Source organism: Garra rufa, chromosome 17 (assembly GCF_049309525.1).
Source record: "Garra rufa chromosome 17, GarRuf1.0, whole genome shotgun sequence".
NCBI classification, from domain to species: Eukaryota; Metazoa; Chordata; class Actinopteri; order Cypriniformes; family Cyprinidae; genus Garra; species Garra rufa.
The window spans coordinates 2,414,636-2,437,837 of NC_133377.1; the positions used below are offsets into that span (position 1 = coordinate 2,414,636).

Genomic DNA, 23,202 nt, shown 5'->3' on the forward strand with positions numbered 1-23,202 from the left:
ATTCCCTTCCCCCTCGCACGAGTAAACAGATTTGTGCTACGCCGGCATTAGTCCAGGGGTCATCAGAGCAGAAAACCAGGACACATCAGTCTTAGATGAGGTTGTCTAGCCATAGTATGTGATTTTTATTATTTGAGTAGCAAATATGTACCTGAGAGATTGGCAGAGGACCTACAAAATCATTTCCTCTACTTCAGTATGGCATTGATGTCCCTCTCAGATATAAATAAATGAATAAAGTCCAGTGGAGGCACGCACTCATGCGTTACGTGATGTATGGTGTTAATATCTACCGGGTGTGTATATGTGTTCATAAGGGCCAGAGTCACTGTGAGGGTCCTTGTTTGCTGTGTTCATAGTGGGAATCACCATGGCAACTGCACTAGCAGCGCAGTGTGAAGTGGAGAGGGAGCGCTTGAGTGTGCGAGAGAGTGAGGATGAGAGGGTGTCATCAACAGTGAGACACAAAGAAACGAGTAGTAAAGTAAAATGTAACACAAGATGGAAGGACCAAAAATGTGATCCATTTTGGAGAGAAAACAGGTTAAAGTCACAGAAACAATTACTGTTTGTTTTAATTGGCTGATAAGCAGTCAGGCAGTCACTTCACGAGTCTAGTGCAGTGAAGAGTTAACTGTGAAATGAAAAGAGATTGAGAATAAGAGAAGGGAGGAGTGTGTGCGTACGTGAGCGTGTACTGAGCATGCTCCTCCTGCAGGCTGTCTGTGCGATGTGCTAACTTCCTGTGCTATTTCTCTTCCTTAACAGACCGGCCGATTCAGAAGAAGAGAACAGCACACTGGAGCACACACATCTCGGCTCCGCGAGCAAGAGAATTTAAAGACAAAAAAGGACATTGAAAGGATTATGATATTTTGAGCCAGATTCAACTTGGACTTGTCTTTAAACACCCCATTTTTAATTGACAGTATCTGTCAGTTTTGTAGTTTATAACATATTTAGGGTTCAACAATTTGTTTTTCTTTTTCTATTCACAAGAAGATTGTTGGAGTGATTGTTCTCATCCTTTTTCCTTTTGGCTCAATTAGTGTAGTTATCTTTCCGTTTATTGTTTAAACGCGAATCCTTGTTATAGTCAAGAGGAAGAAATGACTTCATAAATGGAATTTTCCCAACGGGAAAACTAACTGGAATTCGTTGAGACCTTGACAAACATTCGTTTGTGTATCGGGAGTGTCCTTGTCCTTGAGGTTTGGAGCTTCGCTGAAATCTTTCCAAGACGCTTCACACAAACTCCTCTAACTCAAACTTGCTGACCTCTCTTAGGACTCAAGTGGAAGAACACAACAAGATTGTTCTTAGGAAATGGGATCTGAAAAGGACTCCGAATCCCCCCACTCTTCTGTCAGCGGCATTCCCAATCCGAAATGCCGCGGGCCAGGCAAGAAGCAAGGCAGGATCTCTTTTCATAGTCTCTTCCACGGCAAACGCGGATCCAGGGGGAACAAGGCTAATGTGGGAACTCCTCTTGCGCAACAGCTGCACCAACAGCAACAACTCCAGCAACAGCAGCTTCTCCAGCCCCCCACGCCCACTAATGTGTCTTTAGACCCTTCTACGGCAGACCCAGCTGAGCCGTTGTCTGCAAGTCAGGCCTCTCTGGGAGGTCAAGAACTCCTAGAGTGTCCCCTGTGCCTGGTGCGGCAACCTGCGGAGCAGCTTCCGGAGCTCCAGGGATGCAGCCATCGGTCTTGCCTGTGCTGTCTACGGCAGTATTTGCGTATCGAGATCACCGAAAGCCGAGTGCAGCTCAGCTGTCCGGAGTGTGCCGAACGGCTTGCCCCAAGGCAGGTGGCCCTCATCTTGGATGATCCCAACCTGATGGAGAAGTATGAAGAGTTTCTGCTGCGCCGCTGCCTTGCGTCAGACCCTGATTGCCGATGGTGTCCAGCTCCGGACTGCGGGTAAGATGTCAGGGAATTGTAAAATATAGACAATAACCTGTTTGTTTGGAATAGGAAATGTTGCTTTATATATGTGATCATGGACCACAAAACCAGTTGTAAGTAGCATGGGTATATTTGTAGCAATAGCCAAAAATACACTGTATGGGTCAAAATGATCGATTTTTCTTGTGTGCCAAAAATCATTAGGATATTAAGTTAATGTTCCATGAAGATATTTTGCATTGCATTGCTAAGAACTTCATTTGGACAACTTTAAAGGCAGTTTTCACAGCATTTAGATTTTTTGCACCCTCAGATTCCAGATTTTTAAATAGTTGTATCTCGGCCAGATCTAAAAAGCTATAAATCAATGGAAAGCTTATTTATATTATAAATCTCAATTTCAAAAAATGGACCCTTGTGACTGGTTTTGTGGTCCAGGAAAACATCTAAGCAAGGGTTATAGAGCTTTCAATTAATATATTTGGCAAGACTCTTAAATTCATGTGTGAAGATGTATGATGCTACAACATACAGTGACGTTCTAGGGAACTGTGGGATGTGGCAACAGTTTAGGGAAGGACATTTCTGTTCCAGTATTAAACTCCCCTGTGCACACAGTGAGGTCATTATACAAATGATTTACTAAATGATATGGAAAAAACTTGACCAGCCTAAAGTCCAGATCTGAACCCCCATGAAGATCTTTTGAACAAACTAGGGACATATTCCAGTGATTTAAAAGACCCTGATTATATTCAAAATGTCTGTGTGGAAAGAGGTTTGGAAATATTGACAGATTTACATTCCCTCATATCACGAGTCTCATTTCCTATTTTCTCCGCCACATAATATCACTTATGACTCCTGACCTATTCTGTTCCTGATATCTGAGGTGACCTAACTACAAATCTTCCCTTTGCGTTTAACATTTAAGTGTTATCCTGTTCTGGTCACGGTCATTGGGTGACATAGGGCGGCAACGTTTAGCATGAAGTGCTGCCATGTGTACAGCTGTCACACTCCATTTCTGTCATTTCAATGTTTTGGTTCCAGTGAAATCACAATCTGAAATGCTAGCTAATCTGCTACTGAAATTCATAAGCATCTACTGATAATAAGATGGTATTTTAAAGAGTGACGCATCAAATTCTACCCAAAATGTTAGGCCGAAACAAAAATGATGTTAGAGTAGAAATATGTGAAATTCGTTTAGCTGAAATAGGGCTGGGTTTTGACAAAAATGTAATGGCTTGATTCTGATTCACAAGCATGTGGTTCGATTTCCGATTCAATTCAATATAGATTACTTTGGATATATAATAGGTACAGTACATGCCAATTTGTCTCAAGGAAAGAAAATCTCTCAACTAATGCTGTAAAATATACATGTCAGTTAATTACTATACTTCTATAATATTGAAGGTTAAAATTAACTGATTTGTATACAAACGCCTAAATTACACTCAATTAGGGATGCTCATTTCGGTTAATTTTCCTGACCGACAACCGCTGCTCGTTATCCGAACATTAACCGTTAACTGATAAAATTAGAATAAAAAATTAGTTTAAAATAAAAATAGAATGCACGAGTATCTGTGATGATACATTAAAAATACAGGCAAATGTTTTATTTTAACGTGCAAACAGCAGCATACAGAGCAACAACAAAAACTGTATTGACATATACTTAAATTATCACGCATCAGCAGCGCTTCTGAGAACAGAGAAAATCTGAATGAAAAAAAAAAGAATAATATAAACAGGCCTACACTAAATATGTTTAAATTAAATAACTAGCTAATTAAGATGACAAAACTAAAACACACTGAATCCTTTTATGCGCTTTGAAGAACTGTACCGGTCTTATTCTTCTCGTCGGACATAAAAATATATAGCAGGCCAGCCAATACCTCAGTGTGCCTAGTTTTTAACATGTCCACATGCTGTACGGATCGGCAGGACCGCTGCCTGTTAACTCTTAGATCCGCGAAAAAAACACACCATCACAAAAACCCTTTCAATTTGCGGTTCGGGACTTCCATCCACTGTCATATGCGTGTGGAGAAGCGCGTGTTTTACAGCGTTCAGCAATAGCCAATCACAGACATGTATGTTGATTTGATTATCACTGTGGCCAATCAGAGGAGGCTATGTTACAATCCACTCACCAACCAAAGTGCCGGTTTCAGTTTTGCTGATTTCTACACTTTCGCGAACTCTCTTATTAAAACAAAGAAAGTGTTGGCATTATATAAATAAGAGATTAATTGTGCAGTGTAAAGGTTACTTTATTACTTTTTAATAACTTTATGAGATTGCGATGAACTACTCTAGGATGAGTGACAGCTTTCCAGTGATTGTAACGGGAGCGCCTATTGCGCACTTTCTAGACTATAATTCATTCAGAATTTGAATACATTCACTCACGGATTCACTCTCTGATAACCCAGTAATGCCACTTGCCATTGAGTTGCATATACAGGCGCATCAACACACGCGCGCGTGAGTAAACAGATAACTTACAAATAGCATTATTTCTTTCACCATGCAGCAAACGTAAAAAAAAAAGAATAGAAAAAAAACCTTTTAAACCGTTTAACTGATAGTAATAATCGGTTAAAATTCTTACTGTCGGTTAACGGTTAAACGGTCAATATGAGCATCCCTACACTCAATGTGTTTTTATAATAACAAAGTTACAATTACATAATTATTTTTCTATTTTAATTGTTTTTTTTTTTAAAGAAAAAAGAAAAACTTGACAAATTTATTCAAACAATAATTAAACATAGAAAAACAGTCATATGGTGCATATATTTAGCAAAATGCTGCTCTGGAGTTCATTTTTCTAGCTGACTAATGAGTTTGTGGTCACCAAATATGTTTTTGTTCTGAGGTAAATGTGACATTATGTGACATTGTTTACAAGCTGTAAAATTGACGTGAGACAGGATACAGATTTCGGTAATTTGTACTCTTTCTTTTAAAATACCTTTGGATTCATTCATGTTCCCTAATTGTAAGTCGCTTTGGAAGTGTCTTCTAAATAAATAAATGTAAATGTTTACTTCAATCTGAAAGTGGTATTAAAGCGGAGATGATCAGTTTGTGTTGCTGCTTCTCTTGAACTGAGGCGCTACAGTGATCTGTCACATCACAATAAACAGTGCCAAAACAGTATTTATTGTTTGAATAATGTAATAAAATGGACAGAATTTAATCTGAGACTTTGTTTCATATCAAAAGTAACAAAGCACAAAGCTTATTGCGATTTATTAGATGGGAGGCGCACTACAGTGTTCCGTTCACTAACTGAAAACAGGCTTTATTGATTCTTGGGATTTAAGAATCAATATTGTTTCGTAAAAATGAGAATCAATAAAAATCAAGAATTTTTTACCCAGCCTTGTGAAATATTGAGAGGTGGCTTATCGCTAAAAAACTCTACTACTACTGGTTTATTGAGCTGATAAGCTGATCTCCCTAAAACGAGAACAAAACACCTTGAACAGCAGACTGAGATCAGTTACGCAATTACGCAATTTAATTATGCAATCTTTATTTTCGCTTTCAGTTTTTGGCTACATGAAAACTAAATTTTTGTGTTCTTCAAATTTGTGATCTCTGGCACTTGAGGCAAGAGACACTCCACTGAGCTCATGTTTTGAGTCTGAACTGCGCTCCCCTTAAGACTGACGTAAGCGTCCATCGACCAATGAGAATTTCAGAGTCGGCTCCAGCTTTCGGAAAACCAATTTCCTGTATTCCCTCTTGACTTCAGCCTAACACAGCTCTTCCCACACCCTCAACGCAGAGCTTACGCATTCACATGTAAATGCAACACTATCTACTGTGTAGGCATCCTAAAATTGCCCAAACGTTGGTTGAGAGATTCTAGTTTCTAACTGCATGTTCTCAAATCTGAATGGGAGCAAATCCAGCAATCTTCCAACATCTATTTGTGACCCTAAACCACAAAACCAGTCATGCATCATCTAAAAAGCTGAATAAATAAGCTTTTCAATGATTAATGCTGTGTTAAGATACAACAATTTGAATATCTGGAATCTGAGGGTGCAAAAAAATCTAAATATTGAGAAAAAGTGGTCCAAGTGAGGTTCTTAGCAATGCATATTACTAATAAAAAATTACGTTTTAATATATTTACGGTAGGAAATTTACAAAATATCTTCATGGAACATGATCCTTTCTGAATATCCTAATGAATTTTGGCATAAAAATGGTCCAGGTTCACATTTGAAAAACAAAGAGAATGTTAGCCTTTAGGAAAGAACCAGCTCTTTATTAAATTCAATGGTTTTGAAACTGATATCTTAACAAGGGTGTGGTTTTTGAGCATCCACATACCAAATAGTGCTTCTTAATATACTTGTTTCAGATCTTTGTCAGATTCAGTAGAACTAAAAGGATGCATTTAACAGTTTCTGTTTGTTCAGTGTGCTTCGACAAGTGTAGGAGGCATTTGGACAGTTATAAGGAAAACTTGCGTTCGTGTGGGAAGCCTAGTTTAGCTGATGTGTCATTCTGAGAGAGTGCGATTTACTTTTAGAGGCCTTTTACAACTTATCCAAGGTTTGTCAATCATAATGCTGCGCCAGTGACCTACATTCAAGGTACGTGATTTTGTCTGCGTCTCTGCATGTTTGACTCACAGCTACTTCCTATCAAGCCCACGACTGGTGATAAGGGGTTTTCAGATGGTCTGGGAATTTTTTCAAAAAGGCAATTTTGTCCGTTAGAGATCACACTGTTTACATCATATGTGGTTATTAAATGAAAGTGACACTTTTTTTGTTGTAGGACACATTAAGGTTCACCCAGGTTCATTTGCTTATAGGAATCTCCCACCTTAGGTGATAAAAACACACTTGTACTGCTGACGGAAAAGCTCCCCCCTTATATTTTTCTGCCGCAGCCTGAGTATCAGTTCCAGTCCATGTTGCTGCTGCTTATTACCCATCAGCCCCCCAACCTTGCTTCAGCTTGATTGAAAGTCCAAAGCTGCCAATGGGAGAAAGGAACAGCTTGTTTCTCTCTCCCTCAGTGATAAGTTCCTATGGCAACTGAGATGCGGCGCAGAGGTAGAGTTGCTATGGGTAACTGAGGCTGGTATTTGATTAAGACAATCATTGGCTACTCACTTGACCGTGTGTGCATGCCACGGTGTCTTTGTGAGCTTCAAATTAGAGTGTTGATTTCATTGTCTTTAATCCTAGTGAGCTCTGAGTGTTCTGGGATACCATAATCATGTGTAATGAGGTCGGTTTCGGCTTGACTCTACATGTAGGGAGTGTGTGTGCTAGTACTTGCAGGTAATTGGAAGCTCTTTGTATAGGACATTACACTTCTCCATTGCAACCGAGCTGATTAATGAGGTGTCGGCTGGAGGAGGAATGTTTTCCTCAGAACCTGCTTTAACTTCGGCCAACAGGTCAAAACATGTGCTTAAATTTAAAAGGATTGTTTTTGTCACGCATAAGCTAATGCTAGACTGGGACGTTGGATCAGGTTTTATTTTGATTCGAAGGGAGAAATCAGCTTTCTCTTTCACTGGAAAAACCCACCCACCCAGTTGATCTACTGCCAGTGTTTGTTCAGCCATACAATCATTAAAAAATGTTTTAAATATTTTAAATAGATTGTTAATCGTGCTTATTGTGTAGTTGTTCTGAGGTCTGAAGCAGAATTATGCAGGCAAGTAAATTTCTTAGGAAAGTAATAAAATGCTACTGGAATACTTGGAAACTCTCAGGGCAGGAACAATCTGATGGCAATAAATCCTCCCTCTCAGTTTCCATAATGTAGTAGCGTCTGTACCTGCTAGTGTTTTTCTTGACTTTAAAAGGAATTTGACATTACAAAGAATCTGAGTAAGTAAAAACACACCCATATCTTGGTGTATGTGATTACTTTGGGGGCCATTTCTGTAATATCAGTCTTATTAAACATTATCTGTGGGTGTAATCATGGGTAAGTCCTTAGAGATGGTGTAATTGAAAAACAATATCTAAAAATATTGATATGGGACATGTATTGCACAGACACATTTACATAAAATATTATGATTTTACAATTGGACACTACCATTTTAAAGGAAACCCCGGGTGTTAAAACTTGTATGGCGTAATATATAACGTAAATGATGTCTATTACTGAAATATGTGGTAGAAAACCCATGAAAGTTTTATGTTGTTTAAAAATATATGTTCATATCGTTTTAGACATATTTTGGACTATGGGGGCGCCATTATTTTGATGAAGTGAAATGGTTGCACTCGGTGAGCTATTTGGTGGTAGCTGTTGCTATTTTTACCACAACACAACTCGGAAAAGAAAATACTGATACAATGACCTCAGCTACTAAAAGAGCTTTCAGGTAGCGATGGATATAATAGGCTTGACTCAAATGCCATACAATAGTTTTTTTTTCCCCCACAAGGAGTCTAAACGCTCCCGGGTATTGAGTGAAATTCACACTGAGAAACTCCTTAAGTGGCCGTGGCATCATGACAAACGTTGACATGTTTACATCCTGCCAGGATGGCATCTAGTGTTTTTTGTCTCTGCTGTTTGTAAGCTCTTTTAGTAGCTGTGGTCTACTAAAAGCCTGAGAGGCATCAGTGGAGAGAACTTTAGAAGTCGTAATACCTGGGGTTCCATTTAAAGTACCATAGAAATACCAATGAGCTGGGATTCGAACTTGGGACGCCCGTAGCAAACCGGCGGTATTTGTTGGCGCATTTGCCCACAAGGCTGTCGGTGCCGACGAAAGCACCCTACTATTACCGTCTGATACCACCTCTGTACCATGTACTTCTGTAAGAGTAGATTGCACACGACTACATATAATGATATCTCATATTACCTAAATTATAGATTTTCTGGGAGAGTCTGATGACCTGGTTTGTATTGTTCTCCTGCCAGGTTTGCAGTCATCGCCTCTGGATGTGCCAGCTGCCCCAGGCTGGTGTGTCGGAGAGAAGGGTGTGGTGCTGAGTTCTGTTACCACTGCAAGCAAGTTTGGCATCCTAACCAGACCTGTGACTCTGCCCGCCAGCAGAGGGCGCTGTCCTTGAGAACGCACAGTAACCATTCACCCAGCTACACGGCCGAGCAGGGACATGGTGAGTGTTAAACCAACAGTCATCAACTATTTTCAGTCTCATAAACAGATAGAGACTGTAATATCATTTGGGGTTAGGCTCTTTGTCCTAGAAACCACCGAAATCACCTTAGCAAAACCTAGCAATGCCCTAGAAACCTCTTAGATTTCCCTAGAAACCACCCTGAACACCCAAGCACATAGCAACAAAAAAATGAATCAAAACACCTTAGCAACTGGATATCAGTGGTTTAGTAACCACCCAGAATGCTGTAGCAACCACCTAGTAACACCCTGTGAACCACCAAGAACGCCATAGCAACCATCTAACAGCACTCTAGAAACCACCCGAATTACCTTAACCACCTAAGAACACCCAAAAAACAGCCTGATCATTGTAGCAGCTACCTAGCAAAAAAAAAAAAAACTCAGAACCATAGTAACTTCATAGCAATGCCCTAGTAACCAACTAGAATACCCTAGCTAACCACCTAGCAACACCCTAGAAACCATTGAACTATCTTAGGAACCGTCTAAGAACACCCAAGAAAACCGCTTGATCATTTCAGCAGCTACCTAGCGAAAAACACATTTAGAACACCTTAGTAACTTCATAGCAATGCCCTGGTAACCAACTAGGACACCCTAGCAACCACCTAGCAACACCCTAGAAACCACCCGAATTACCTTAACAACCACCTAAGAACACCCAAAAAAACAGCTTGATCATCTTAGCAGCTACCTAACAAAAAACACTCAGAACACCTTAGTAACTTCATAGCAATGCCCTGGTAACCAACCAGAATACCCTAGCAACCACCTAGCAACACCCTAGAAACCACCCAAACTACCTTAACTACCACCCGATCATCTTAGCTGCTACACAGTAAAAAAACAATCAGAACATCTTAGTAACTTCATAGCAATGCCCTGGTAACCAACCAGAATACCCTATAATGCACCCTATAAACCACCCGGCTCACTGGATCATGTTTTGCACAAGCGCCATTCACATTTTTATTCAGAAAATGTAGAAATATATTGTGCTGCAGGGCTATAGTGTATTAGTCCTTGACTGTTTACTCTGTTAAGTACATATCGCAAAGTGTTTATCACTTCGAAAAAGACTATCACAAATTAGTGGATAAAAATAAACTGTCAAATCTCCAGTGTGCTGTCTATCCGGTTTACTGTGTTTCAGAGTGTCATCAGCCACTCGTATCATTTGATTTGCTGTGTGCTTCCCCCTTGAGCACTTTCATTTTGTGCACTTGTTCACTGCAGATTATTGAAGTTTCTCTTTCCCTAAAGGACTGCGCTCTCTCCTCCTCCTCCTTGAGCTCTCTCTAGTCCCTCTTCTGAATTCCAGCAGGAGTCTGCTAACGTCTCTTATTCCCTGTCTGGCATTCAGAAAGCGCTTCCTCAGCACACATTGTTTACAGCAGATACTGTCTGCCTGTACAAATTCTAACTCCCAGCCCTCTAATCCCCACTCAGCTGATGACATCAAGCCTTGCCCCCGATGCGGTGCCTACATCATCAAGATGAACGACGGCAGCTGTAATCACATGACCTGTGCCGTGTGTGGCTGTGAGTTCTGCTGGCTCTGTATGAAGGAGATTTCAGACCTGCACTACCTCAGGTACCTTCTGCTTACACATCAATAGGAACTCAAACTACTTGCTTGAATCGAAAAATAATAATATTCCGTGTCTTCTCAGTCCATCAGGTTGTACGTTCTGGGGAAAGAAGCCATGGAGTCGCAAGAAGAAGATTCTGTGGCAGCTGGGCACATTGATTGGTGCACCGGTGGGCATCACTTTAATTGCTGGCATCGCAGTTCCTGCTATGGTTATCGGCATTCCTGTTTACATCGGACGCAAGGTGCGGAATGCCAATATCACACCTTTCCCTACAGCGTTACAGTTTAGGCTAATACGGAAACCGTTATCACCTGCAATCAGGAACAGAATATCCTTAAAAAGCCTTGGGAATTTCCCTCTCGTCAGCCACGTTGCTCAACCAGCCTAATTGCTTTTGATAATTCTAGAAAATGACTTCCTGGTGTAGGATACAGAGTGGGCTTTAAGCATCATTCCAGTGCTACAAAGAGATTTTGTTCTGTTTCAAAGATTCGATTCTGATTTTGAAGCTTTAGGATGCCAATCTTTGATTTTAGCAGATAAAAGCACATTTATAACACAGCTGATGTTTGCCACAGATCCACTCGCACTATGAGGGCAAGAAAACGTCTCATCATAGGAGGAATCTCGCTATCACTGGTGGTGTGGCTCTGTCAATCATCACAGCTCCAGTCATCGCTGCTGTCAGCGTCGGTGAGTATTCCTGGAATAATTTACATTCAAATTTACATCTATTCGTTTAGCAGATGCTTTTATTCAAAGCAATTTACAAATGAAGAATGCTGAAAAGAATTTGTCCTCACAAGATGGTAATGTTAATGTTTCAAAGGTAAAAACTAGTGATTTCAGTGGGAATCCAGATTCTGGTTGGTTTGAAAGTGACTTCTGTGTCAGCTGGGCTTATATCGCTTCACTAATAACAATAAACAATGGACCTCTTGTCTGGAAAATTGTACTAATGTAACAACACTTTTATACATTACCAGTCAAACATTTTTGGACAGTAATTTTTTCTGCATTCATTTGATCCAAAGTACAGCAAAAACTGTACAATTTTGAATCATTTCTACTATTTAAAATAGCTGTTTTCTATTTGAAAATATTTGAAAATGTTACTTATTCCTGTGATTTCAAAGCTGATTTTTTAGCATCTTTACTCCAGTCACATAATCCTTCAAAAATCATTCTAAAAACATCCTGCTTTTGCTGTATTTTGGATTAAATAAATACAGGCTTGGTGAGCAGAAGAGAGTTCTTTGAAATAACATCAACAAAAATCCTACTCACCAAAAATGTTTGACTGGTAGTGTATGTGTTACTACAATTAAATGATTTAGAGAATAGTTATAGCTCACTTGAAAATATTTTTTGCTGCGGATTTGTGACTTTATTCTTAATCATGCTGTTTTTGACCCGACTTTCTCTATTCTGCTTAACAAAAGGTGAATATTCTAGCCATGTTCATGAATCAGATACATTTCAGATATCAGATACATGATAAAAAAATTTCTGGTTCAACTCAATGTCTCAGTGAAGTCAGTTTCTGTCTGTTTGACAAACAAAGCTATCATATGGCTTTGGAGGATGTACAATAATAATGTTTTATGATACTCTTTTGGTGCTTTTACATCCTTTTTGGAGCTTAAGCTTCAGTTCCTGTTCATTATAATGGACTATAATAGACAATTGCTTCTGCATTTAGCCTCAGTGGCATCCGCGACTTCCTGTGAAGTACAATGTATGGAAATTGTGAGAAAATGAAACACAAAATTTAATCTTGAGTCTGTCACAGCATTATTGATATGATCCATCTATACACTAAACGTATTTAACTCATTAATATATTATAATTATATTATAATATGCTAAAATGTTAATTTACAGTACTAGTCAAAAGTTTGTAATTAAATACAAGACTTTTTATTAAGGTTTTTAAAGACAGCATCTCTTAAGGTCACCAAAATGCAGCAAGATATGTAATATTGTGAAAAGTGATAAGAATTTGTCATTGTTTTCTATACATTTTAAAATGTCATTTATTCCTGTGATGACAAACGTGAATTTTTAAGTACGTCTTCAGTGTCACATGATCCTTCAGAAATCTAACAAACTCACTTTAAAGGGATAGTTCACCCAAAAATGAAAATTCTGTCATTAATTACTCATAATTCATCTTCAGAACACAAATTAAGATATTTTTTATGAAATCCAAGAGCTTTCTGACTTCTGACATAGACAGTGATGCATCTGACACGTTCAAGGCTCAGAAAGGTTGTAAGGACATTGTAAAATAGTCCATGTGACATCAGTGGTTCTAACTATCATTGAAAAGAAGAAATTGTTGAATAAAACAAAATTTTGGTTTTCTTTGCACACCAAAAATTCTCATAGTTTCGAAAAATGATACGGTTAAACCACTGATGTCACATGGACTATTTCAACGATATCCTTACTACCTTTCTCGGCCTTGAACATGTCAGTTGTGTTACTGTCTATGCCGGGTCAGAAAGCTTTTGGATTTCATCAAAAATATCTTAATTTGTCTTCTGAAGATGAACAAAAGTCTTATGAGTTTGGAACGACATGAGGGTGAATAATTAATGACAGAATTTTCATTTTTGGCTGAACTATCCTTTTAACTCACTTTTCAAGCCCTGAGATTGACTATACCTCCATATCTCTTTCCTACAGGCATCGGCGTCCCCATCATGTTGGCATATGTTTATGGTGTTGTGCCTATCTCTCTGTGCCGTGGCGGGGGCTGCGGGGTGAGCCGGGGGAAAGGCCGGGGTGTTAGGATTGACTTTGACGATGATGACGGCCCTATAACAGGTAAGATGATTGATCAAGTGTATCATCGGAAAAAAAAAACCTTGGCCGTGCTGATTATTGTATTGAACCATCAATCTGACACTTACTCTCTGTAGTTGCTGATGCATGGCGAGCGCTGAAGTCTCCCAGCTTGGGTGAGAGCAGTTTGGAGGGAGGAGCCAGCGGCCTCAGCACCACCTCTCCCAGCGAGGGCCTATCCGTCGCACCAGGGGGTCTGGGAGACACGCCCCACTTCAACACACTCGCAGGAGGAGCGCTTGGTGCAAGGACAGGAAAATACAGCAGGTACGAGGGCATGTAGGATGTCAGGAGTAATCATGCTGAGTTATTTTGTATACTGTATGGTAAATACACAAGAGCTATACTGTAAATATGGGCCGGGTTCTTGTTTAATGGAAACATGTTTATGTTTCAGGCTGGAGGTGCAGGCAACGGAGCTGGGAAAGGAAGCTGCTGGAAGGGAGACGGGCAGCTTGGGAGCGGCCAGTGACTGTGCCAGCACTAGGGGCATGGCAGGATCAATCACTTCCTCTTACACCTTACCTGACAGGTGTGTGAATCACTTTTAATTAAAGCAACTGGTTAATGAATAAATGCACAGTACAGTTCAAAAGTTTAGGGTTGGTTTGTTTTTGAAAGAAGACTCTTATGCTCACCAAGGCTGGATTTATTTGATCAGATAAAACAGTAATGTTGTGAAATGTTATTACAATTCTAAATAACTGTTTTTTTTTCTTTTAATATATTTAAAATGTAATTAATTATTTTGATTGCAAAAAAGTTCTCAGCTTTATTACTCCAGTCTTCAGTGTCACATGATCCTTAAGAAATCATTCTAATATGCTGATTTGCTGCTCGAAATATTTATTTTTATTATCAGTATTGATACATTTTTATTTCAGGGTTTTGTTTTAGTGATACGAAGAAAGTTCAAAAGAACAGCATTTATTTAAAAGATTAAATATAAATATAAATCAATTTCTTAAAAAAAACTTACTAGATTAGATTACATTTGCTGTCTTCTAATGCTTACATAACGTCGATCTTTTAAAACAATGTATCTCAAAATCATTATCCATTTTTCATACTGTACATTATAATATTGTGATGACTAAATTCACATTTAAAATGACTGATTTTAGTTTTTAGCATTTTTATTTATTTAGACGTATATCATGACATAAATATTGGATTTATTTATTCATACATACAGTCAAACCTAAATTTATTCAGACACCTTTAACATTTCTCACATTATCACAGTTTATTCACTATAGTTTAGAAAATGGTATTAAAATATGACAAGAACTAAAATGTGTCAGAACAAATTCATCTTGATAATTACAATTTACAGTCAAACCAAAATGTATTCAGACACCTTTAAACTTTCTCACATTATCACAGTTTATTTGCTTTAGTTTAGAAAATGGTAGTAAAATATGACAAGAACTAAAATGTGTCAGAACAAAATCATTTTGATAATCACAAATTAATTGCAGTCAAACCAAAATTTATTCAGACACCTTGCAGCTTGGTTAAGCATGGTCAGGTTAAAGTGTCAAATCTAATTTTTGGTCCCAAATTTTTATCAGTTTTACTGATAGTCCACTGTATGAAGAATTTTTGGATATAATATGTCACAGTGCTTTATTTTTATTTTATTTTTATGCTACTTTATTTTGCTATCCTCACTTGCATAAATTAACTATAGTGTCCTGCACCCTCTAGTAAAAAAAATATCAAAAATGATATCTGATGTCTCAATAAGTTTTGGTTTGACTGTAAATATTAGGTTGCACTTTAATTGAAGGTGTCTTTGTTAAGTGTAATTATACATTAAAGTACTGAGTAATATTAATAAACAACATACACTTACCTGTTTAGGGTTTGGTTGATGTAATTATGCATAATTGACTGTTATTACTATAATAAGTACATGCAACGTGTAACAAGGAAACTGTAAAATACAGTATTACCAAATACTACATCATTTGAAAATTGCCCATTAATATTTTTAGCAGTGGTGTGCGTTGACTTTCTGTTTTTGTTTAGTTTTTTTTTACTCAAATGTAAATTCATGTCCCAGCCATATTTTCTTTAATATGGTTTAATAAACATTACTTAGACTATTAGAAAAGAAAAAAAAAAACATTTAAACATTCAATTTTATGTTTTTTTTTTATGTAATCAATATTCAGTTTACTAAAGCCAAGTATGAATCTCAACAAGTTAGTGTTTTTAAGCAATTTATATTTATTCCAAAATCATAACTCAATGCAGTAACAATTTAAACAATATATTTTATTTGTGAACTTATGTTCAGCTATTCTTTTTGATAGCTGATATTTTTTAATTGTTTGAATCATCAGTCATCAAAGCTTGGTAAATATTGGTCACAGACACAGAGATGTACTTTAAACTTCACCAAGCTGATTACTCACTGAAACCTCCCACAGATCATGTTTTCAGGCTATTTTAGTCTTATTTTGAAGTAACAAAGTGGTTATATCTAAGTGTGTGAGTTGTTTACTTACTTTTTTAATTAGTCTTTCCATTACCGTCATTATATTGTTAATTCAGACACGGAACGTGCACAAACACAGTCGGGATTTATCGCATGAACCAATCATAACCAGTCATATCATGATGGAGGCATTGCCTCGTCTCACATGAGTTTTTTTAAAGGAGTAGTTCACTTTCAGAACAAAGATTTACAGATAATGTACTCACCCCCTTGTCATCCAAGATGTTTATGTCTTTCTTTCTTCAGTCGTAAAGAAATTATTTTTTTTTTTGAGGAAAACATTTCAGGATTTCTCTCCATATAATGGACTTCTATGGTGCCCTGAGTTTGAACTTCCAAAATGCAGTTTAAATGCAGCTTCAAAGGGCTCTAAATGATCCCAGCCGAGGAAGAAGGGTCTTATCTAGCGAAACGATCGGTTATTAACATTTACATTTTACATCTAACATCTACACAGAGTACACACATAGCTAGACAAGACGAGCATCTTAGTTTAAAAAGTATATAAATTTTTTTAGAAAATAACCAATCATTTCACTATATAAAACCCTTCTTTCCTTGGCTGTGATCCTTTAGAGCCCTTTGAAACTGCATTTTGGAAGTTTAAACTCGGGGGCACCATAGAAGTCCATTATATGGAGAGAAATCCTGAAATGTTTTCCTCAAAAAACATAATTTTCTTAGGACTGAAGAAAGAAAGACATGAAAGTGAACTACTCCTTTAAAACTCAATGGGCTCAGGGGAGGCAAGAGAGATGGGACTGCTGGTGTCATTGTTCTTTATAAAACTGAGTGATTTATACATTTTGTTTAATGTTATATTTGTAATATTGGCGTTGTTTTATTTTGTACTACAGATTTATTTCTCATCCAATATTTTGAGGAGACACTGCCTCCCTTGCCTCCACAGAGGAAACGCCCATGGTTTTTACCATAACATGAAAATAATGAGTAATAATTTGTCTCACATTTTCTGTTCTGTTGTGTTTCAGAGAGGGCACCAACCTTGAGATCCAAGTGGACATTGAAACCAAACCGAGCCATCTGTGTCTAACCACTGAAGAGGACCTGGCTCCGCCCACCACCGCCATGGCCCCCGGCTCAGGGGAGGAGCCTCAGGACTGCAGCTCCCGCAGGAGCGGGGTGGTCATGGATTCCCCTCTGGCCCTTTCCCCAGGGATGTCACTCAGAGAGGGTCTCCGAGACGTCACCCTCGCTCAGCCGGAAAGCATCCGCAGCGACCTAGAGATGTCCGACACGCAGTCGGACGACATCGCGGAGCTCACGTCCGACGACTGCGACTCCCCCCGTCCCAAAAGCTGCCACGCCGCGCCCCCGCCGCAGACCACCTGCAGAGCCTTGAACCCCACCGACAGCCTGCACTGTCCCGACAATGTCATTCTGTACGTGTGAGAGGGACTCTCGCCATTGCACAAAGCCAACCGTTTCTGAGCTTCTGACGCTTTACCTGTTATTTTGCTGCTTTTTATAATTACCTTAAATGGCATCCAGACAACTCATGGAACTGAACTCCATCGCTCTGCTCGCCTGTCCCGCCTGGTTATTACAGGCACCGACAGGTCCTCTACCTCTTCAGAAATTCATACTGTTATTCATTGGTTGGTGTTTACTTCTCGGTGCGGAAATGCCTTGAGCAAAAAAAAGCGCTGAATCGGTACTCTCGCGGCCAGAAGAATTTCCTGCGAAAACAAACAAACAAATAATGCTACAAAGTGAAATGTCACCAAGCACATGTATGGAAAGAGAGGCTTTCGAGTGGTTTCTAAATAGATGACACATTACAGTATTGTTTGTATGTTTGTTTTACTTAGTTTTTTTTTTTTTTTCAATCGACCTGGAAATTGTAAGATTCACCGCTTGCTTGTTCGCATGCTAGTATTGTTTTGGTCGCGCCGGCCCGGTTTGCACAGAAGAACACATACACACACACTTCAGATTGAGCGTAAGGTCAGTGCAACTGAAGACTGATCCAAAATTCACTAGCGGACAGTTTCACTTGAATCACTGACTGCCTGCCTTACAGACAGAGCACATGCACTCCGATCCCTTACACTGTCTGTGACTCACTGACAACACTGTTTGTGCCCTCTTGAGCTGAGACGTGAGAGATGGATGTACGTGTGGATGTTTACCAGTGTTGATTTTATTGCTGGGTATTAAAGTCATATAGTATCAAGGATGGAACTGCCATTCACATGCATGTCTGCTGTTAGTAATATTATTTAATTATGATTTTTGGGCTCTTTCTTAAAGCTTTTGAATGTTTTTGCAATTTTTTTATGTTCATTTTCCCGCTAGCATGGATGGAGAAGAGAGATGCGTTGGATGGATGAGCACTCCTGCACTTTATCCCACTATTTATCATTGTAGGCTTATATTTATGCACTTCCTTTTTTCTTTTGAAGCTTCTCTGGAAACATTTGAATGGTGTAGTCATGATTTTGTTATTTAATTTTGGATGTAATTGTTTTGCATTCCTAACATGCTATGCTTTCTGAATCTCATAATTAATCGGCTGCGGAAAGAGAATCGTCGGTTTTTACGTGTAATGATGGATTAGCTTTGTCTTGTAATCACAAAAAAGGATTTGTGGTTGTCACATCTTTTTTTTTTTTTTTTTGGTTGTGTGAAGATGCTTTTATATTTTCAGGTTTGTGAGCGGATTGTGAAAACTACTTGATAATTTGAACTTTAAACTGGTTATGGTGAAATGAGTGTTAATTAAATTTAGTTACATAAGCAATATGCTGAAAAAGAAGGTGTGTTAAATCTGCCATTGTTTTTGTACATCCCCACAAAGAGAACTGCACTGGCTGTGAGTGTTTGAATCAACATGAAAATAAACATTTCCTCCTTTGTGGCAATTTTTGACTTATCTGACTCTTTAATTTGCATATATACAGATACGCTTCTATAACAGTCTATAATACTATATTAGAAATTTAAAAATCATTAATATTACATTATAATTCCAATTTAAAATCCAAAACGCAAAACTAAAAAGGCCCTCAAGTTCAGTAATGGCTGAAAGCATTTGCTAAATTCATCTGTAAATATTCAAAGTCAAAGTTGGATGCATCCACACTACCAGTCAGAAGATTTTTAGTGTTTTTAAATAAGACTCGTCTGCTCACCAAGTCTACATTTATTTGATCCAAAGTACAGCAAAAGCTGAAATATTTGTACTATTTAAAATAACTTTTCTATTTGATTATATGTGTATTTATTTAAAAAAGCTGATTTTTAGCATCATTGCTTCAGCTCAGAAAAACATGTATTATTATTATGTTGAAAACAGCTGAGTAGAATTTTTTCAGGTTACTTTGATGAATAGAAAGTACAGAAAAACAACATTTATATGAAAATAAATGTCTTTATCATCACTTCTGATCAATTTAAAGCATCCGTGCTAAATAAAAGTATTACTTTCTATAATTTCTTTTAAAAACAAAAAAATATAAATTGCTAGATAACTGCTGATCTTTCTATTCATCAAAGAATATGGAAAAAAAATTACTTAACTTATGTAAATATTTATAATAATAATAATGTTTCTTGAACAGCAAATAAGCATATTAGAATGATTTCTGAAGGATCATGTTACACTGAAGACTGGAGAAATAATTCAGAAAATGTAGCTTTGATCAGGAATAATTTACTTAAAATATATTCAAATAAAAAGCAGTTATTTGAAATAATACAAATATTTCACAATATTACTGCTTTTGCAGTAAATAAATAAAAGCAGGCTTGGTGAGCAGAAGAGAATTTTTCAAAAAGCGTTACAAATCTTACTGTTTAATAACTCTTGACTTGTAGAGTATATAGTTATTTTTAAAACCTTACAACAAACCTTTTAGGTTCATTGCAGAATTATTAGTGTTAACTGAAAAACTATTCAAAACGTTTTAGTTAAATGGAATAAAATATCACATCAAAAACCTAAGAAAAACTCTCTATTTAAACGAATAAAGATGACAAAAGTACATACCAAACTACAAAAAATACTAAACCATTAAAACTACTGTAGGCTGACTAACAACGAAAACACAAACCTAAAACCTATCCCTACAGTAGTATATTAAATATATTATTAAATTAATTATGTATGTATAAATATATAGATATATTAGTATATAAATCTTACCAAAATGACACCGCTTCTGTCTTCAGTTCAAAAAATATGGCAACACTGCCCTCTACCGTGTTTACGCGACATCGATGGTTGTGGCTAGAGGGTATACAGCTCAGACCGGAAACTAACAATGAAATTAATTGTTCTACCTATTAGATTGTGTTTTATTAACGTCTACACCTACCCCAACCCTAAACTTAGCCCTTACTATAATACAAAAAAAGTATTATTGTTGTACAGTGTGACAAAAATAACGTTAGACTGATGTGCGCATGCCCAGTAGCCTTAGCTGTATCCCTTCTAGACTTTACCGACATCGATGTCAGAATGTTTGCAGCAGTGGCGCAAACAAGCCTGCTTTACGGCAGCTGAGAGGTCGTGTGTGAACTGTGGGCCTGAGGAAGGTTAAAGTGACTCTAAACCGAACGGTCAGTGTTTGTATTTACAATTTGAAAGCTTTTGGATCTTTCATGTACTATACATAAATGTACCAGCACCAATGTTAACCTGTCGTTGTACGTACTTTACGTTAGAATAAACGCATTCTGCTGTCTGATTATAAGGCCTGCTGTTAGGCTATCCAGTTAGCCAGCAGCAAGACTACTATTATCAGCACAACCTGTTTTATTGTGTAAGGATAATGTAAAATAAGCCAGCGTGCAAAAGTTTAAAACGTAGTTTAACCGACAGATCGCTCTTTTAACACGAGTTAATTAATATATCCTGGTATTCAAATACAGTAACTCGTTATTGTATTTCTATCTGGGTCTTAAAATTATCTTAATTGGCTCTTCCACAATTTAAAGCCTTCAGAGGTCTTAAATTGGAGCCGAAAGTCTAAAATTAAGTGGGGGAAAAAACGTATCGTTTTCCAGTACAAATGTTTAAACATCGAAAAATCAATATACATTTAACTTACTTGAGATCCAAAATAAAGATAGGTGTTATTATTATTATTATTATTAGCCTCTTATTTATTTATTTATTTATCTAAGAAACCGCACAAAGAGTTTAAAACACGTATTTTAAACATTTTTATGAGCCCATTGTCAAACGTTTGTTCTGATTTTGATCATAAACTCAGTTAATTTTCTCAATTTCTAAGAAAACAAGACTTCTTATGTCATGTCTTTTTGCTTTTGAAGTAAGTGTATTTTGATTTAAGAAACTAGACATTTGCACAGGAAAAAAGTTTAAATACTGAAGATGTACATGTACTGTAAAAGTTATAGTTATTTCCATATTCAGTGTGTAAAATGACTAAAACTAATAGAGGCTTGTTTGGTAGCCATTTGTTGTTAAAATACATTCAAATTAAAATGCATTCCAATACAAAACATGCTGACATATTGTGTTACCTTAAATTTATGGAATAGTTCACCCAAAAATGAAAATTCTGTCATTAATTATTCACCCTCATGTCGTTTCAAACCCGTAAGACCTTCGTTCGTCTTTGGAACACAAATTGAGATATTTTTGATAAAGTCCAAGAGCTTTCTAACCCCGCATAGACACTGACAGCATTGCAACTGACGCATTCAAGACCCAGAAATATACTTAGGACATCAATAAAATAGTCCATGTGACACCAGTGATTCAACCATATTTTACAAAGCTACAAAAATACTTTTTGTGGACCAAAAAACACTTACAGATAATTACAGTTGAACCGCCTAATATCACATGGACTATTTTAAGGATGTCCATACTATCTTTCTGGGCCTTGAATGTGGTAAGACCCTTGCTGTCTATGGAAGGAAAGGATTTCTTAAAAAATATTTCTTAATTTCTGTTCAGAAGGGGTTTGGAATGACATAAGGGAAAGTAATTACTGACAATTTAAATGAAAATCTCTTTAAATATTCTTTACTTGTTCTTAAAAAGGTCTTAAAAAGTTTTAGATTTATCTTCATAAAACCATATGTCGATAATATAATCATTATAGTCATATGGTTTCATGAAGGTAAATTTAATAATAGACAAATTATTTAGGCTTGTCAACATGTCAATAAAAAACAAGTTTTGCATATGACCACTTTGCTTATTTCCTTTATTTAAAGTACTAGCAATTTCTAAACCTTGAGGCATAATTTAATCTAAAAATGAATAACTGCTTTGTTCTGTGTTCTTAAGCTTGATTGTATTATTGCATTTGTTTTACATGAAATATTTCTCTTCTCAGTTCCAAGAATCATGCCGTTCATTGACATCCAGTCAAGGCTGGGTATTAATCTGGACCGGTGGCTCTTGGCTCAGAGCGGGGAACAGCCACAGAAGCGGGTCACTCGCTGCCATGCCTTTGAGAAGGAGTGGATAGAGTGCGCCCACGGCATCGGCCAGACCCGGGCCAAGAGGGAATGCAAACTAGAGCTGGAAGACTTCTACGAGTGCATGCACCGCCAAAAGACTGTAAGCGCATTCGGAAATATTCAAACTATGTATTTGAGGCTCTTTGAGGTTTGTTACTAACGCTATTATTGCTCCTTACAGCAACGGCGCTTGTATGAGATCCGTAAGCAGAAGGACAAGCTGATTAAAGAGGGAACTTATACGCCCCCTCCACAACACACAGGCAATGAGAACGCCCAGCCCTGAATTCAGCAATCACTTTCAGCACAGTCATACTGTTATACAGTTGCTTCCTCACTTATGTATTATAATGTTATTGCTGTATCAACATTGTTTAATGTCCAAGAAATAAATATAGCGATTCTATGTAATTGTCTGTACACTGTCTGTTATTTTTTGTGTAAAGGTGACCCTGGACCACAAAACAAATAAGTAGCAATAGCCAACAATACATTGTATGGGTCAAAATTATTCTATGCCAAAAATCTTTATGGTATGAAGTTCATGTTCCATGAAGATATTTTGTGAGTTTCCTACTGTAAATATATCAAAACTTTTTTTGAAATGTTTGGTTAGTAGTATGCATTGCTAAGAACCTTAAAGGCGATTTTCTCAATATTTAGATTTTTTTGTGCACCCTCAGATTCCAGATTTTTAAATAGTTG

The 23,202-nt window shown here is 37.5% G+C and overlaps 2 protein-coding genes across 2 annotated transcripts in view; both read left to right on the forward strand.

The window, feature by feature from the left end:
* Window positions 1–18,917, forward strand: part of rnf19b (ring finger protein 19B) — a 28,128-nt gene extending 9,211 nt beyond the window's left edge. The window contains exons 2-10 of the mRNA XM_073821664.1: window positions 769–1,925; window positions 8,856–9,055; window positions 10,531–10,675; window positions 10,755–10,917; window positions 11,255–11,369; window positions 13,368–13,508; window positions 13,604–13,793; window positions 13,924–14,058; window positions 17,025–18,917. Of these exons, the coding sequence (XP_073677765.1) occupies window positions 1,327–1,925; window positions 8,856–9,055; window positions 10,531–10,675; window positions 10,755–10,917; window positions 11,255–11,369; window positions 13,368–13,508; window positions 13,604–13,793; window positions 13,924–14,058; window positions 17,025–17,445 (2,109 nt within the window). The 5' untranslated portion in view covers window positions 769–1,326 and the 3' untranslated portion in view covers window positions 17,446–18,917. The remainder of the gene's footprint in view (window positions 1–768; window positions 1,926–8,855; window positions 9,056–10,530; window positions 10,676–10,754; window positions 10,918–11,254; window positions 11,370–13,367; window positions 13,509–13,603; window positions 13,794–13,923; window positions 14,059–17,024) is intronic.
* Window positions 18,918–20,517: 1,600 nt separating this feature from the next.
* ndufs5 (NADH:ubiquinone oxidoreductase subunit S5) lies at window positions 20,518–22,908 on the forward strand. The gene is made up of 3 exons (XM_073822384.1): window positions 20,518–20,616; window positions 22,371–22,597; window positions 22,679–22,908. Exons 2-3 carry the CDS (start codon window positions 22,382–22,384, stop codon window positions 22,781–22,783), a joined length of 321 nt encoding a protein of 106 aa, XP_073678485.1. The 5' UTR covers window positions 20,518–20,616; window positions 22,371–22,381; the 3' UTR covers window positions 22,784–22,908.
* The last annotated feature ends 294 nt before the right edge of the window (window positions 22,909–23,202 follow it).